This window comes from Schistosoma mansoni, chromosome 2, assembly GCF_000237925.1.
Source record: "Schistosoma mansoni strain Puerto Rico chromosome 2, complete genome".
In the NCBI taxonomy this organism is placed as follows: Eukaryota; Metazoa; Platyhelminthes; class Trematoda; order Strigeidida; family Schistosomatidae; genus Schistosoma; species Schistosoma mansoni.
The window spans coordinates 8,407,227-8,426,763 of NC_031496.1; the positions used below are offsets into that span (position 1 = coordinate 8,407,227).

A 19,537-nucleotide genomic window follows, 5' to 3' on the forward strand; every position below is an offset into this window, starting at 1 on the left:
TGTTAAGAGTAAAGAAGAAAAACCACAACTGTTTTAATATCAGCCCTCTGTAAGCTACGAACTAAATGGCGGACAAAATTAAAACAATATATTATATTTGATGGTACTAATGGAACTATATTTATTATAAAAATGGACTATATGACTGTGACTAAGCTATAACTCAAAATGTTTCTAACAAGAACTACATTCACATGTGATAAAACATGCAGAAGGTAATCATTATCAAGTACCTTTCAAGTGGTTCAAAGAAGATTGTTTACATTTACACACAAAATTTGACTTAAGCAGTATAAAAATGATAATAACTGTAGGATTTCTGACGATACTGGAAGCATACAGCATTCATTGATGACTTCTGTATTATCTGATGTTATAATTTGAAAGTTATGGTGCATTTCCGAATAGTCATTCTTCTTATCCGTACACTGATGTGTATACATATTTTCTGAATATGATGATCAAGTAGTGAATAAAAGATTTCTCCTTAAAATTAATTGATTCACATTCAATATATCACTATAGCTGTTCTTATCTATGCATACTGCCATTCATTTACACGTTCTAATCCTTCCATACATAAGATTATGATAAGCATTGATAATGATTGAAATATAGTTGAGCAGGTTTTTAAAACGTTTACCCATGTTTGATGATTTGAGTAAATTAGAATGAATTCATTTGTGATGTTGTAGATGAGATAACTGATTCATTATGATAATCCAACATAGCTGAGGATGTACTATGAATAAATGGAAATGTTGAAAATAGATTAGGAAAATTTTGTTTTGTTTGAATAGATTGATCTTCAACCAATGAATGACTTTCATCACTACTAACTGATGAAGTTGAAAGATTTAAAGGATGAGAAATCATTGCCCATTTGTTTATATCAACATTCTTGTCCATCATATTATCACTAGAAACTTCTGTGTTATTCTGAAACTTTGGATTAAAGTTTTCACAAGAAATATCTGAAGTTACAACTTCATTTTCATGCCTTCTTGATAGAATTTGTTCATTTGTACTATTGAGTAAAGATATACTTAAGTTTATATTTGACTGATTAACCTCATTCTTTTTATGAATGAAGTTATCTTTAAATCTATTCATGCTATTGGTTATTAAATTGGATTCTTTTTCCCATGGTTTCTTGGACAAACTTTGTGATTTGCCATTATGGTGACTGTTTTTATCCGATAACACAGTTGTTGTCATTGTTGTCGTTGGATTAAATGATGTTCTTATTCGTTTACGAATTTCACCAGGAATAGTTTTATTTTGTGAAACTCTTGACTGAGACTTTTTCATATCCATAATAGGAAATTCATTTCCATATCGTGTTGCACAGTATAGTTGTGTTACTCTGAGTAAAGTTTCTCTTAAATAAGGGTCTTTGCCTACAATAATAAAAATAAAGACTATAAAGTTTCTAAAACAGAACACTCCAATTAAACTTGATCATTTGAAATAAAAAAAGTGATTAGTGAAGTAAATACGACTGTCTTTATTGAGTTATTGCTTTGATCCTTGACTCAGTATGCTTTTTCTTTTTTTACAGTACCTTCATTTAAAGACATAACATATTTATCTAAATACGACAACATAATTCTCGAGGTCATTAATTTTAAAAATTCCAACTAAAATTGTAAACAAGAGAGTTGAATGATGAATCCAATGTTAAATATATTTACTAATGTAATAGTTATTTATTCTTCTTTTTAGATAGACAACATAGTTTCCACTGAAAGTATTTAAAATAGTTGACAGGAGAAAATCATGATGAGGAAACAGTAAAAAAGAACGTTTAATTGATATTCACTTAATAGTGTTTGTTTGAATCTTCCCATTGATTCAAACAAACAATACTAAGTGAATTTAAACTTCACCACATCGCACAAGCAAGTGACTATCAGGACTCAGAAGCTGAGTGGATAACGCGATGGCGTTTGAAGCGAAAGGTACTGGGTTTGAGTCCCAGAGTGAACATCAACACTGAGATGAAGGTAAATCCAGCTGACGAGTTCCAAATGGGACGAAACGCGCGTCCTGGATTCCACTGCTAGCCACTATCCATCTTTGCTTAAAATTTATCCGTTTGTTTAAATGATTAAAAATACTGATATAATAGAATTCAATTTGCAAATTTATTCATTTCAATCAAGAAAAAGAAGAACAGCCAGAATTTAATTCTATTAGTTTCTTTAAAACATAATGATTACTGATGTATAAAGCTTACAAGTTTTTAGAAGTAATTAGTTATGAAATGACAAGATATGTATATATCTATATACCTTTAACATCTAATTCATCACTCCCTTTTCATTTCTTCAATCAAATAAATAAATAAATAGTTGAGATCATGAGTCAATTGAAGCTAGATCACCATACATAATTTGGAAGCACTGGATGGCTGTTTCGTCATAAAACGAGACTCCTCAGCAGTGCGCATCCATGATCCCGCCTCGAGATATTCGAACCCAGGACCTACCAGTCTCGCTCGCGAGCGCTTAACCTCTAGACCACTGAGCTGGCCGGCATCCAACGGTGTTAATGTCTAACTTCAACCAATCCACGAAATTCGAGCAACCATTCACCAATTGTCTTCAGTGAGTTGATATCTCCCAACAGACCTGGTTGAACTCCACTAGTTACTGCTTCTCTCCATGATGATCTAGCTTCAATTGACTCATGATCTCAACTATATAAAATTACTAAAATCTCCACAAAACCCCCTTCTGAAAATATATAAATAAATAAATAAACAGATGGTTTATCAATTCAACAATGATCATCAAAATAATTTCTAATTAATTAAACATTATATTTATTATACTTAAATGATCTATTTACATTATATATTTATATATCAGTTCAATGATTATGTAATCATGTTAAAATAACACAAAAAGGTATTTTTCCAATATTAAGTTCACAATAAGTGACTACTTATTTTGACTGAAATTTATTCATGTGATTTATAGATTACTATTATCATTATTAGTAGTATTAGTATTAAGTGAATAGTAAACATCCAGATGATAATGTATCACAAAAGTGGCATTATTATTACTTTTACAAATCCTTTAATTGAAATACTAATTCAATCATAAATTACTTTTGTCATTGAACAATCTAATAATTAAAAAGGTGAATTTTGACATTTTTCTTTGTTTCTAAAAACAAAAATTTTTCATTGTCTCTTGTTTTAATTTATTAAATAAAAATTTTAAATTTTTTTTTGTGTTTTTAATTTTAAAATTTGAAAAATTCTCATATTTGTGATTTAGAACAAAAGAGGAAGGCCAGATAACACATTACGCCGGGAAATAGAAACAGATATAAAAAGGATGAATAACAACTGGAAAGAACTGGAAAGGATTGCCCAGGACAGAGTTGGATGGAGAATGCTGGCGAGCGGCCTATGCTCCTCGACGAGAGGTAACAGGCGTAAGTAAGTAAGCAAGATTTAGAACAACACTTGATAAGTGCACAATATTAGTTTCGATTAGATCCTTATCAGGATTTACTCTAATATACAATAATATTTATGTGAATATACGGAATTATTAAACTAATCAAGGCAGTTTAGATACTACACATTACCTTAGCTCAGAGAGCCGAGAAGCGATAGGCAGTTTATGAGTGAATGATAATTAGTTGAATAGATTACAAAATAAGTAAAAAGTACAAATTGGTAGTGTGATGACAGGTGTACTAGTTGTGATAAGAATAATAAAGGCTTGAATCAATGTTATAAAACGGGAAAAGGTCAATGATTCAGTCAGTCAGCTACAACTTATGTATGAATACACTTTACTGTAATAGTTAATGTGAAGATAAATTCATGAATTAAAAGAGTATTGGTCAACTTTCGATCTCATTTAGCTTCTGTAAATTTAGTAATTTAAACTTCCTTATAATTGAGAGTCTAAACTTTCATTAAAAAGACATTTGGTGTTTTGAACATTTGTGTAACTTAAAAAATGATTTCTATTATAGACTAACATCAGTTAAAAACTCATTAAAGACAAGTATAAACTAAACCTCTACTTTATTCAAGTTTATTACTTATCATTAACCCTCCATTAACTCTAAATTGGATTAAAACAATAAACTCCAGATTCTTTCTTTGGCAAGACGACACCAATTAATCACTAATCGAAATCATATAGATATCATTTTGTAATTTCTATCAAACAATGTTATTAGTTTGAAAAATTCCCATATTGTGATTTAGAACAACATATATACAAGCGAACAATATTGTTTTCGATTAGATCCTCATCAGGCTTTACTCTAATATACAGTAATATTTATATGTATATACGAAATTATTAAACCAATCAAGGCAGTTTATGAGTCAATGATAACAGTGGAATAGATTACATAATAAGTAAAAAGTACAAATTCGTAATGTGATGACAGGGGGTACTAGTTGTGATGAGAATAATAAAGGCTTGAATCAATGTTACATAATGGAAAATAGTTTTAAGTGTGTATAACAGAAAAATCTATTTAACAAAATAAAATGAAATCATCTGAAAGAAAAAAAAACAATTAGAAGGTTATAGATCATAGATATTAAACAATAGTTGATATATTCATAACAAGCTTGGATTATGGCTAGCAGTTGTATCCGAGACAATATAATTAGTCCTACTTGGGACTCATCAGCTAAATCCCTCTTAAATATCAGTGTTGATGTCCACAATTAAATTTAAAACCACCATATACTGCTTCTGAAGTCAAGCAATATTCACCAAACTATTTAGTTCATTATAGTTAATAACTTCTTATACATATATATGATTGTTACATTTTGCTTCACCTCAGTTCATGATTCAACTTTGATTCATGTTTGGTATATCACTTAAACAAAAAGCACAACTGCATTGGAAAATTTACTCACTGTCTGACAGGAAAATTATAAACAGTCATTATAGTTTTTAAAACTAAAAATAAATTAAATCACTTGTTAAAATAATAACTTGAAATCATTTTGAATGATTGTAACCAATAATAAATGAATGGTTGCTCAATTTCGTGGATTGATTGAAGTTAAACATTAACACCGTTGGATGCCAGCTCAGTGGTCTAGAAGTTAAGCGCTCTGGCGCAAGACTGGTAAGTCCTTGGTTCGAGTTTCGCAAGCGGGATCGTGGATTCACACTGCTGAGGAGTCCCATAATAGGACGAAACGGCCGTCCAGTGCTTTCAGGTTTTCCATGGTGGTCTACCTTCAATTGACTCATCATCTCAACTATATACAATAATAAAATTGTCATTTTCAACTGTGGCTTTCGATTCATCATAAATAGTGTGAGTTATCTAATCAACTAAATTAATTATAACGAACTACTAAGATTCAATTTTTGACAATTGGAAATCATATTTCTAATGAATGAATACGGTATAGGTTTGCACAAAATCTAGCAAAGCAGTTCGTATGTTGGTTTCCTCAAATATAACATGCTTTATTCAGATGATTTTTGTCCACCTCTAAATAATCAGTCTTAATTATTTCGAGTTACAATTGATGTAAAAGAGATGTAAGACCATATTTTAATATTGTTTCCCAGTATAAACTGAAAAACTAATAAAATAACAAAACTCTTCCAAGTATAGTACAATGTTTTATCTGTTTAGATAACATAAACAGAACGTACATAATTACTTATGAACTAGTCGTCCACATACCCGTGATATTACACATTCATGAATGCATTGTACCTTTTTAAAAAAAACTTTTATAGTATTGGAAGGAGGTATATCGGTTTACCAAAAATTTGTTGTTATCTAAAATAGAATATCGTTCAGCTCGTGTACCATGCTTGTTGCTAGAAGTTATCAATAACCATGACCCAGGTAAGACATATCTTGTTCAATTTCGTTTCCACAAATGTTACTATCAGGCTCTATGTTGTCAAAGTTGCAAACGTTACAACAAGAATGTCTTGAGTAATCTTATGTTAAGAGTTTACTATAGCTGACTAATTTATGAAAATGAATCACAAATTAAGTAAACCATATTCAGTTCTCTACTTTTCTCAGTCATAAGTAATATATCAGTAGGGAGTTCTGGAGATTGCTAAGTTTTTGATTAAGATCACAAATCAATCAATGGTAGACGATCATTGAAAACCTAGAAGCACTGGGCAACCGTTTCGTCCTAGCATGGGACTCCTCAGTAATGCGCATTCAGGATCCCTCACACGGGATTTGAACCTAGGACCTTCGATCTCACGCACGAACTCTTAGCCTCTAGATCACTGAGTCGGTATCAAACGGTGTTAATTTCTAACTTTAACCACTAAATAGTATTATCGTATAACAGTAAAAACTTATTCTAATTTGATAAAAGTACATATTAAACGTTTATTAACAGAAAAATAAAGCAAAGATTAGATTTCATTCATTACCTTAAAAATTCTGTGTATAGTTCCTTTTTAAAATAAATTCTCCTATACACTTAATCCAACAATAAAAATGAATGTTATTACATTTTAAAGGAAGTCATAAAATATACCTAGACAATTTCTATACACTTTTTCTTTCATCTAATAACATAATTTCCTAATTCACTGTATTAAATATGTAGATATAAAAAGTGAATACTACCTTTAATTAGTTATAAGTAGTATATGTATATATATGCTCACGTTAAATTAGCGGATAAATTTAAAAATTGAAAAATTGGCGGGTTTTTATTTATTTTTTTAAAAAAAAAACATCACGATTTTATTACATTTATTAAAGGGAATAACGACGGGGTTGAAAGTAATTAAAATATTATTATCATAATAATAATAATAATTTGTAAATAATTAAGATAAATAAGTGAACTTGTTTAAACAGAAGTATGAATTGACTTGAATGAAGTATGGCTGGAATAAACTACAAGAACAACAATTTGTTACAATGCTGATTATGAATTTTTTTTATTGAGATTTATATGTAGTTGAGATCATTAGTCAATTGAAGCTAGATCACCATGGAAAACCTGGAAACACTAGACCGCCGTTTCGTTTTATTATGGGACTCCTCAGCAGTACGCATCCACGATCCCACCTCGTGAGATTTGAGTCCTACAATAGGACGAAACAGATTTCCATTGCATACAGGTTTTCCATGGTGGTCTAGTTTCAATTGTCTCATGATCTCAACTACATAAAAATAACTAAAATGTCCATAAAACCCCCTTATATTGAGATTTATTTAATGCTAGGTAATATGAACATTGTCTTAGAGATAATGTCTTAAACTTTATGGTTGTATGAAAATATCAAAAGTTAATCGAACATACAATTTAGATATTAAGTTACTTTTGAAGAATAAATGTAATAATTAATTATTACCTATGAACTTTAATATATATATATGGTGTATGCTACTTATGTTTGCTAATATAAGTAGTATGTAACACCAGTCGGTAATGGAATGTCTGCGAACAGAAAGTTGAGAAAATTAAGGTGAAAAGAAGAGAAAGGGTAACTGAAAGTAATCAATAATAACAACAGGAATGATGGAACAATGAAACTTGTAACAGATACTTAAAAGAAGATGTGAAAATGATGTTTTCGATGTGTGATTTACAGTTTTTAGTAAACTGTTGTGTGATTGTGCATGAAACAACTGCTTGATCTACCTTACATGAATATTCGTTCACTATGTATATTTAATACATAGATCTGTGATTTATGCCATTTATTCAAATACATATTTATCAGATCATAACAAGAAATGTTCGGTACCTTTAATGTCACGGGTTTGCGTTCACAATATATCCTTGAATTCAGTTAATCTGTTTATTAATATTTCGTTAAATTAACAACTTCGTTTTGGTAAGGTGTAATCAAAGTATGTTCTAAGATATTATTTGAATACGATACACTACCGGACAGAGATATTATCAGTTTAACTGGTACCCTTGGTCTGATTATCTCTTCATCTTCAATGACAAAATAATGTTTACTATTCAAGACATAAAAGTACTAAATTACGAATAAAATTAAGGATATTGTTATAAAGTGTCTAAATTATCGAGTTATTGTTATCAGGACTGGATGTCGATCACTTTTTGTTGGCCGATGTGAATCCTAATCGAATCACTCCTTTGTGGCGATTCCGCAAGATGTTTTAAAAACATATGGACTAAAACTGGAAACTGAAGCCACGACACGCATTTCGCCTCGTCTGTAACTTTTCAGCTGGATGTATCTCAATCGTAGTGTGGAATACACACTGAGATCCGACCTCAGTACTTTCTAAAATCAAATTTTCCTAGACTGAACTGAATAGGCAATAGATACTGAGTTCATCACTTATATTATAATTTGTCTGCGGCCTAACAATATTATACCCATATTTTATAAAATCTAAATAAATCTCAACAGTTACTTTTCTTATCTCAGATGGTAAAAGCAGGATACGTTATACGTTCCTATTATTGCATCACTCAAAACCTCAAGATTAATTCGGACAGTGTAATAAGAAGACGAAGATTATCAGAACTATGAGATGACATATTAGCGCAATACATTTCGAACAATCTGATCACACATATACTTGTTAAGAACATTTATATACAATAATGGCAATATCAGTCTTTTGCCCAGAGTGATGAGTTTCACACTGTTTTTTTCATTATTTTCTTTATTATTTTTGTTTCCTCTTGCCCCCATCTGTCTAGTAGACGTTTTGCTGTTCCATATATAAATGTTCTTAAAAGTATACGTGTGGTCAGATTGTTCGAAATGTATTACGCTAATATATCACATTGCTCTGATAATCTTTGTTTCATTATTTCATCCAATTTTGTCAAAGTGACTAAATGTTTCAAAATTATTAATAAATAAGCATGTTTAGTTACCTGCAACAGTTGGCAACATTAGAGCTTGACGTTTCTCTTTCATTCGCCGGTTTTGAAACCAAACCTGAATACAAATGAATTACGATTAAGTCATTTCTTTATGACATGATATCAATGATTCATAAAAAAAAGACGATCAATTTGACAAACGTTTGTGGAAGATATCTATTTGAAAATTTAGTATTCATTGAATTGGGTAGGTATGTTAGTTATCTCTATGAATTAAACATATTGAAGAAGTTTACCAACCGGAAAATAAAGTGTGTTCCTATTCTGAAAAAAAAATCATTTCCTAGACGGTATGAAGTAAAAGAATCCATTTTGATGTCGTATACGACAGTATGAAATTTTTTGTTTAAAGAAAACTAGGAAAGTTATATCTCTCACCTTTATACATGCTTCAATAGGCAACCAACCAAACAAATTCATATAAAGTATTCAAATCATAAATGTAAATCAGTAGAATTTCACTTTATAATATTAACTATGAGAAACGGTACCTTGGCAACAAGTTTATCAGACAAACTATAAAGGTCATTTTACATTGATTAACTTGTAATTTACAATGAATTCAGATTGTCTATTCTTATTGTTCTTAACTGAAGTCATCAAAATATAAATTATATTTGTCTCATCATATAAATATGACATAGCGGCCAAACCAAAACGTGGCATCAGTGCTTGAAGTCAATAACTTCTAGTCTGAGGCATGTTGGCAGATGCAGACTACCTGGTTAGGGTCCGCGTGACTATCGAAACCAATGATTGGAGACTCTAGGTGACATGGCTCACAATCGATCACAATGGCGTAGGTGTATACACTCTTTATCTTCCCTTAAACCTTAAGATTAAAGTTGCTTCATAACTTTCTTCCTTCCTATACTATATTCTTATATAAAACCTATCTTTTATATATTACCACCACTAAATTAACTATTTCTATGAAACGGGTGTTCATCTTGTTGTGCTAATGAGGTATGGCAACTTGGACCGATGCACATATGTGTCTGGTCCTACTTTGTAGCTGACTGACTGAAGTTTATTGCCTAATTGTAGATAGCCTTCTTTATAAGTTGAATGAATTTTATGTAGGCTACTGTGAAAATTTTGTCTGATCACTTACTTTCTGAAAGAATAAAAAGTCTCCTTGATGTAAATTTTACATTCCTCGGTAAATATTGAGGATTTTATAAATTGAGTAATGACTAAAATCGGAATGGTACTCTTTAGGTTACTATAAAAGTACTACCTTAATTTAGAGTTCATTCTCAAATGAGTAATCGATAATTATTGGTAAATTTTCATCTAAATATGGTAATCACTGTAAACGTACATCATTTCCTTATTTTTGTAAAATATTTCTAGTCAAGTTTAATTTATGTCCATCATTTAATAGCTGACAGAAAATTTGACCACTTATTGTTAAACATAGATATTCATATTACACATCAAAACTGTACTGTTGTTTAAATTCATTTAGTACTGTTTGTTTGAATCTTCCCATTGATGTTTAGGGCTGCAATTGATCAGTCTCTTATTAGCATATGTGCATACTGTGTGGACTGCCTCGATATTGTCTTTAGTCACAAGCTTTATAATGAAAGATGGATAGCGGCCAGCAGTGGAATCCAGGACGCGCATTTCGTCCTATTTGAGACTCGTCAGCTGGATGTACCTGCATCTCAGTGTTGATTTTTACTCTGGGACTCGAACCCAGTACCGTTCGCTTCAAACGTTATCGCGTTATCCACTCAGCTACTGAGTCCTAATAACCACTTGCTTGTGCGATGTGGTGAAGTTTAAATTCATTTAGTATTGCTTGTTTGAATCTTCCCATTGACGTTCAAGACTGCAATTCATCAGTCTCTTATTGGCATATATGCATACTGTGTGTATTGCCTCGATATAGCCACTATCCATCTTTGCTTATAATGCTTGTGAATTAAGGTTATATCGAGGTAATACGCACAGTATGCACATATGGCCAATAAAAGACTGATCAATTGCAATCTTGAACGTCAATGGGAAGATTCAACCAAACAATAACAAGTGAATTTATAAGTCTTTTAGTTTAATAATAAAGATTAGTGATCAGCTCAGAGGAGAAAACTCCATCAAGATTAGTGACCAGTTTCACATTTGTTTATGTTTCTACAATGAATAAAGAAATCATCTACATATCTGATTTGAAAGGTTCATACCTTCAAGGATTAACCTATTCTCACTATTTTTTATAATCATTCAATATGTTATAGAGTTTCATTACTTAAAACCCTAATTCAAAATACATCATGACAAATATTCAATTCATTATCAATGGTCATTTACTTTAATTTTATTCTCTGGTAGATCTAATTCAATCGATAATTTAGCTCTTTGTGGTCGATTAATATAACGATCTAATTGATAAGTTTTCTCCAATACTTCAATTTGTTTTTGTGAATAACTAGTCCGATAACGTTTTGATTGTTCTTGTATATCATCAGCATTATTATCATTATTATTTACTTCAATAGATTTATGATTGTTACGATTTGATAAATATAACTGATGTATAGATTCATTAGATAATTCTTCATTCATAGTTATTCCATCTTCTAACATAATTGGTGCTGAAGGTTCTACTTCCATTTTTACAATATCCTCTTGATCTTTCATTAGGCTATCCTTAGGTAAATTCATTATAGGATGTATGATTTGTTTATTTGTAATGCTCTTATTATTTATTATTACATTATTACCTTTTTCTCTTTCTAATTTGATTACTGGATTATCTAACCAAGATATAGAATGATGATGATTGAATTGTTTATTATTAATATGTAATGGATATTGTTGATTTGTTAAATCATTGTTTTTCTGTATAGAACAATAAGAAGGAATGAATGAATTCTTATGTAATGATGAATTTTTAAAAATAGTGCCGAAATTTTCAAGTTTAAATGAGAATTGTTCAATGTTATCAGTAGTATCTTTACTTTCATTATTATAATGATTATTATTATTATTTAAAGTTGTTGTATGAGTATCATCAAAATCTGTGGAACAGTTAGTAGATGTATTGGTTATAGAATTTGAATATGAAGATCTATTGTCCTTGTAAAATTTCTCTGATAATGAACCATTGATCTCAGTTGATTGTAAACTATTGTTTTGTGTAATATGAGAATTATGTTTAAATTTTGTTGTAAGTTCATTGAAAAGTGCAAATGTTGATGAATAAGGTAAAAATGATGATGATGATGATGATGATGATGATGGAAAATGAAAATTTACAATGTTTTCTGGAAACATTTTAAATCTATTAGAAGGTAATGACGTACCTTTAAGGAAGAAAGAAAAGTAATCCATAGAATAAGACAATCTTATCATTTGAAAGCTATTGATCAATACTCTATTTTGTCTTCAACAATTGGGTAACCATCATAGAAACATTATGTTCATACTTGTTAACAACTAGATAGATACATTTACTTTTATTCTGCTGTATTCAAGTAGGTGATATTGGTAGATGACTTCTCCCCTTTAGTTTATAGCACAGTAAGCTATTGATAAATGTTTTCAAGCTATGAGTGCTTTCATTAACAATACAGAATCAGAGAAGTTATCAACTGATATAATATTTGGGGATTCTTTGTGGAGGTTTTAAGTAGTTTTTATATATAGTTGAAATCATGAGTCAATAGAAACTAGACCACCATGAAAAACCTGTATGCAATGGACGGCCATTTCGTCCTATTCTGGGTTCGAATCTCGCGAGGCGAGATCGTGGATTCACACTGCTGAGGAGTCCCACAATAAAACGAAACGGCGGTCTAGTGTTTCCAGGTTTTCCATGGTGATCTAGCTTTAATTGGCTCATGACTTCAACTATATATGATATGATATTTGTCTTTCTTGCTTTAGAGGAAATTTGTAAGTTTGAAAACCACTAATTTTTATTTTAAACCTCAAGAGGATTTAGACCATACAATTGTGAAATCAGTAATAAAATAAATTTAAGCAATTCAGGGTGAGATAAATGCGAATACAACTGATATCTATATCAAATTACCGATTGAATATTAACTAATACATGAAATAATATGAGCTAAGTAGATATTAGAGAAAATTGGATCACTTCTGAATACGTTTTTTCACAAATGAGTACAGACAAAATCAATTTCATTAGATTAAGTCAACAAACTGTTATATCCCGTGGAGAAGAAACAAACTCTGACCTCATGTCAAATGTCGATCCTCACCATTCAGTCAGTCCTAGCATATTCTCTATTGAGTGCAGGAAAAATGTTATAAACAGAACCACGTTAAACATAACTTGCGAATGTGAGAATCCAACGATCTTTCGTGGGGGAGGATAAGTTCGGGAAATCTAATATCCGGATATCAACTCCGCATCTCTCAAAAAGAGGAGGTGTTATATCCCGTGGAGAATAATGAATGGTAACTCTGAGGACTATTTATAGACCAATATGATACATATTACAGAGGCTGTTATTGGTATTCTGAACTTAACTGGATGGGCTAGGCAGAAAGCAGGACTGATAGGTACTCAAGACTACTCATACAGCTATTTGTGTATCATTGCTCTGATCGATAATTCACTCCTCTCTAATTGGGCGGTCTTATCATATTTATATATTTAACAGGGCACTCAAGCAATCAATAAAACACAAACAAAAAAGGAAAAAAACATACACTCTAGATATAATAGATCGTAAAGTAATTGAGATTATTTACTCAACTGATAGTCCTAAATTCATATAATACTTTTTATAATACATATGTATACATTTTTGGGACCATTTATTTTGTTTTGAAGTTGTGGAATCTGACAGAAATTTTAACTTTTTTTCAAAATTTAAAAGTTCTTGCCATAGATTGACACTTTCTGTAAAACTACTAAGAACCATATAGCACAAGAGATTTGTTTTGTCCTAGTTTCAACTCATTTAGAAGATAAAATATAGAGTTATCAAATCTCTTAAAGAACATGGTACTTTTAGATTACTGGACTGAAATTCGATAGTTTATATTTCCAACTCCGATTAATTCATAGTATACCTCAATCTTCGCCCATCATCATCATCATTGAATATTGTCCTACATCGGACATGTTTAAACTACACTAGTCATTAGTTCATTTTACAAATCTTGTCACATACTACAAAATTAATCATTTATGAGCCTTCTATTCTTCGTTTACATATTTGTATAAGTGGTTTGGTGAAAACTTATAATTATATAATCATAACACTTAGTATTACTTGTTTGAATCTTCCCATTGATGTTTTAAGGACTGCAACTGGTCAGTCTCCTATTGGCATATGTGCATACTGTGCGTATTGCCTCGATATAGCCTTAATTCACAACATTGTAAGCAAATATGGATAGTGGCTAGCAGTGGAATCCAGCTAGACGCGCGTTTCGTCCTATTTGGGACTCATCAGCTTGATGTACCTGCATCTCATAACACTGATACATAACATTTTGAAAATAAAATATCACTTTTACTTACTCGTCGTAAAAGATGTCATTTCAACAAAACTATGAATAGAATACAACGAAAAGATTTCCGTGGAAGTACAATAATTAATTATTTATATATATGTCCTTCTCTTTCAATCTAAATCGAAACCATATTTAATTTTTTTTTTAATATTTTTGAGTTGATCAGTTATAATGAAGGGAATATTTCCTTTATTCATTAACATTTGATTGGTTGAATAGGGAACTATTCATTACTTTCTTTCCCTTTCTGTAAATGAGAAATATAATAGGAAAGGGAAGAAAATGAATTTCATTTGAGTATAGAGAAACATAAATAAGAATTTTTTTTAATTTTTGATATAAATCAAAAATAGTAATAATATAGGGGTTTTGGGGGAGGGGGGAATCATTTTAATTTATAGATGATTGGTTAATTTTCAGATATCATAGAAAACTAGAATAGCTGAAGAACTGTTTTTTTTTATTCTAGTTTAAGACTCATCAACAATGAGTACTAACAACCCAACAAAAGATGGAATCCAGGATATTCTGATCTCACAAAAGTATTTACTAATGAATGTCAAACTAAGATCGGTGAGTAAAGAGAGCCACGTAAAAATAAGCAATAATTAACTTAGTAAAAGGTAATCTTCATTTAACTGAAATGAAGATAAGAGAATGTGATATGTGTGATACGAATGGTATCTTAATCGATTTGTTCTTTTATAGAGTAACGAAAATATTAATGAGGATTGTTTACATTGAGACTAGCCGAAGTTGAAAAGTTCTAACGAATTCTGACCAGTTGATATTAATCCTCCGAATCAATCATAGATTTAATCAGTTTTCGAACACGTCATTCAAAAGTTAATTTTCATTATCCTTTACCTCATAGGTAATTATATAAAGAAGCACACTGTATAACCCTAACATGAGAATTGACTTCATTGAGTATTGAAATGAATAGAGTAATATATGCTGTTTAAGATGGAGTAATCAACTGTATCAGAATCGGAATATTAAGTGCTTTTTGGATCTAACATAGACTGCTTAGATCCCTGATTCACCCAATAAATGTCTCAGTATATTATTGAAATCCAAGCAACAATTTGCTTTACTTTAAGAAATTCTTTACCTGATTATTGTTTATTTATTTAGTTAAGCACATAAATATTGGTACAAAGGGGCACCAGATAAATATGCGCCACACAAATCTCATTTGATTTGTGTGAGAGCTATGATACTGCACAGGTGCCCAAACTGAAACAGGTGGTTTTCTTAGGAGGCCACAACCCGAGCCTTTGACCTAAAGGTCTAATCCACAAGGCAGTGGAGCATCGTAAGGGGATACAGTCCCATGGTAGTCGGTGAACAACGATTGATTCATTCGCCATTTGTTCCTTCAGGATACTGGAGACCATGTGAACCATTGGTTTGGAATCACGGTTTTCCAACTACCCTTGGTGGACTTTCCGTGTCCACCAACCCGGTTAAAGTGCCGGACATTCCCTTTTCGTCCTCTCGATTTCGTTAACAACTTCCTCGCCACGAGAAGGCAGTGAGTAGGACTTGTGTGGCAGAGGCTACACATGCGTGGCCATGTGAGAGCATTTCGAGAGGGAGAACGGACTCCCCCCACTCTCGGCCATACCAGGGCATTTGAGTGCACAAATCATAGATAAAACAATTTATATTTTCAAAAACTATCATTCAATAAACGTCGAACCGTTTCCTAATCTAAATGGAAAACACAAAAATTTCTTGTTTATAATTAACGTGTAGCGGTTATGCTTCAATGCAAACAGTTTCTTTATATTTATTTTAATAATCGAGGATTGCATTAACGAAATATAGATTTCATTAAATCGTGAAATTCTTATAAATCATAGAGAAAGCAAACTATCCATTATTTACTTATATTTATGTAAATAGAAAGCTAGCGAAACTGATCAAAATGTTCGTCTAATTTTACAACCTAATAAATACATTATCGATTTTGATTATCATTCAAAGTTTGAAAACAATTAGAACGTGGAAGACATTCCACGAATGCCTCATTCATTCATCAACTGCATTCTAAGCATTTGTCTAGTGGTTTCGACTTTTACTAGGCGATAAAGATAACCTATTGAATTACGATTTGTGGGCTAATTACAATGTTATTAGTCTGAACTCATTCAACAGGAAAGCCACATAGGTACAAGATAAACAACTTTCCAAAGTTACCTAATCTCAGATAGTTACATTCAAATGCATTCTGAAAAACAACTGTATAGTATGATCCCAAAGAACAGCTCAATAAGTCACTAAACACTCACTATCTAGAAAAACATCAGATATCATTTATACCATCATTTTCCTGTGTCTATAAAACAATTCCCACATCGAAAGCTGAAAGTGTACTAACTCAGTTATTCAATACAACAAATAGGTTGTCCACTTCCACTTCCATACCATTTGAAAGACAATAAGAAAGCTTGAAAAGTAGTGAGAATAACTCATTTACTGATAAAAAACGAATGCAGAGAATAAAATAAGGCACATAACAATGAATGAACAGTTCAACTGAATGAAGTCGTGTTTATTCTTTCAGTGTCATCTTGTCGAATAGATATTGACCAAGTCCATTTCCAACTCGATCTGTCTCTGTCACATAGTCAGCAAATTGTTTGATTGCATTTTCTTGTTCATGCAAATACTGACTCTCAATGAAATTGGTCAGTGCTGGATCATTGTTCTTTGCAGCTATTTCATGAAGTTTCAGTAATGACTGAAAGGAAAAAAACAGTTGAACCAGTGTTTGTAATAAATTTTATGTTGTCATTTACTGAATTAGTATTTTATTTTCAGGATGAATTGTGGCTAACGATGTCTATGAGACTAATGACATTAAAATGTAACTTTAGCCTGCGCCATTTTGTTTTTCAATTTAATATGGTACTGCCCCTATATACTGATTCTAGAAATCAAATGTACAAAAGGTGATGGCGAATTCAACGGTTGATAATTCTACGTATTTAAATGTCAGTGACATGAAATGATACACAAACATTAATATAAAGTTTAAATATACTTAAGGCTAAGCATTTTCGATAGACAGTCAATGATGATTTAGTTATAAATAGATTATGATTCAGTATACGACTTACGTCATTCACTGCCTTCTCCATTGACAATGCAGTGTTCATCGCATCTACCAAATCACTGAATTCTACCTTAGTCGGACACTTGATATCACTGTACTGAACACGACCACCACGTTTGTTCTGATATTTCGCCAAATTCTCTGCATGTTCACGTTCCTCATGTGAAGCTTTTCGAAAGAATTCAGCTGCTTTCGGAAATGATACATCATCTCGATCGAAGTAAGTGAAGAATGCCATATAATCGTAAGCAGCTTGTAGTTCCATGTTGATTTGTTTATTGATGGCATCTTCACATTCTTTGGCGAAATTCTGTCTGGCTCTTGATTTACTCATGTTGCTTTGTAATGTGTCTCTGGAGAGAATCGTTTAATCATTTCCTCGTTTTTTTTTTTTGAGTATTTATATTTGTAATTAAGGTAAACTCTGTACTCTTTAAGATGTTTTTCCGCAATCTAAACAAACACATAAACAAAATATTTCACATATATTTGAGTATCATTTTGAAGTTAACAATGACCAAAACAATAATGTTACAATAATTGTGTATTTGTTTAAGTTTACCTAAATGATTAACTAATAGATAAGCATTGAAATTCCAAGATATTCAATAGGTCTTTCACATGTTTTCACATTTGCATTCCTAGTCTTTCCATTGGTATGTTTGTTTTTGATACATACTTATTACAGTTTCATAAACAAACTGTAGGAATATAATCGGCTGAAAAGTTTTACACTCGCTAAAAATAGTCATTCATTACATTCATTATATATGTTTATTATGTGTACGAATAATCAGCTTCCAATTGATATTGGTTCCGTCTAATGTTGGAAATAGAGTAGCTTAAGGGTGGCCTATGCTCCTCCACGAAGGGTAATAGGCTTAAGTAAGTAAGTAAGTAAGCAAGTTAAGGGCAGTCGTGAAATAAAACAAATGAAATACTCCTGAATAAATTATAATCGTAATGGTTTTTGGTTCGAACTGAAATACCGTTAAGACATCGCTCATACAAGTAGATCATCTGTTTAAGAATCATTTACCAAGAAAAAAGAAATAGATTTCTTATCAGAATATACTTTTTTACTGTGAGAAAAGATGAATTTCTTCGAAGATCTTTAGGTTTTAGAGGATCTTGAATGTTAAAAAGAAAATGTTTTGATATGAGTAGATAGGGTACACTGACATATTATCTTTTCAAGTGGTTCCACTAAAAAAACAATTATTCTTGGAACTTGAAAATAATTTCAAGAATCTAGTGATCATTCAAGGGTTCATGGTTAGTTATTTGGCTTTAGTGTAAGAATATCAAATGATGTTACAGATTAAAAAATGTAACGAATAAAAAAAGGGGAATTCATTATTTTAGTCAATAAAGTATAACAGTACTGAATGTTTGTTAGTGGAATAATGTAGTCATCATAGTTCTGAAATACAATGAATTATAACAAAACAGCCCAGAGAAAATATTCTCAAACACGTGTTTGATTAACTCCACCCTGGAGTCCTTCTAGTAGAACTTCTGTCCTAACGTACAAACAAAGCAGGAACACATCATATAGGTTAAAGTCACAAATAAGCTTCGCATATTACTTATGTAGTGTAGTCTACTTATATCCATATAAGTAGTGTATGGTGATGGTCAAACATAGAATGTATTTTGGCAGAACATCGATAAGGAAAGAACGGAAATGAAGCGCAGTCGGTACGAAAATACATGGACAATGAAATCAGAGAAGACGGACTGAGATTTGCAGAAGAAACAGTTAAGATTGAGATAACTGATTGTTATTTTGCAAATTAACTGTTCACTTTATGGTTATCAGAATTCAGTGAGATAGTCTGTAAGTTGTGCTTAAAAACATTCCATTGTCCCTACTTGTGCTTTGTTCACTACACTTACACTAACACTTGCTACATCTTGGATTCAGTTTATTGAACACAACCCTTCGAAATACAGTATAAGTCATTTCAGTTAAAAACTTGCACTCAAAAAGTTTGCATCCTACTAAATGAAATAAATTCTATAATGAT

At 31.2% G+C, this 19,537-nt stretch overlaps 2 protein-coding genes across 2 annotated transcripts; both read right to left on the reverse strand.

The window, feature by feature from the left end:
• Positions 1–666: 666 nt before the first annotated feature.
• Smp_147640 (putative homeobox protein even skipped) lies at positions 667–13,785 on the reverse strand (the record flags this gene model as incomplete). Its single annotated transcript, XM_018795560.1, has 4 exons — positions 667–1,400; positions 8,873–8,936; positions 11,201–11,646; positions 13,665–13,785. The coding sequence occupies 4 exons, from the start codon at positions 13,783–13,785 to the stop codon at positions 667–669; spliced, it is 1,365 nt and encodes a 454-aa protein (XP_018649861.1).
• Positions 13,786–16,848: 3,063 nt separating this feature from the next.
• Positions 16,849–17,847, reverse strand: Smp_047680 (putative ferritin). Its single transcript, XM_018795561.1, has 2 exons — positions 17,512–17,847; positions 16,849–17,132 (listed from the first exon to the last, which is right to left on the reverse strand). The coding sequence occupies exons 1-2, from the start codon at positions 17,839–17,841 to the stop codon at positions 16,944–16,946; spliced, it is 519 nt and encodes a 172-aa protein (XP_018649862.1). The 5' UTR covers positions 17,842–17,847; the 3' UTR covers positions 16,849–16,943.
• Between the last annotated feature and the right edge of the window lie 1,690 nt (positions 17,848–19,537).

Coding starts and splice junctions, on each gene's coding strand:
- Smp_047680 (XM_018795561.1), bottom strand. CDS start 17,841: ATGAGTAAATCAAGAGCCAGACAGAATTTCGCCAAAGAATGTGAAGAT. Junction 17,133..17,511: donor TGGAGAAGGCAGTGAATGAC/GTAAGTCGTATA, acceptor TTTTCCTTTCAG/TCATTACTGAAACTTCATGA.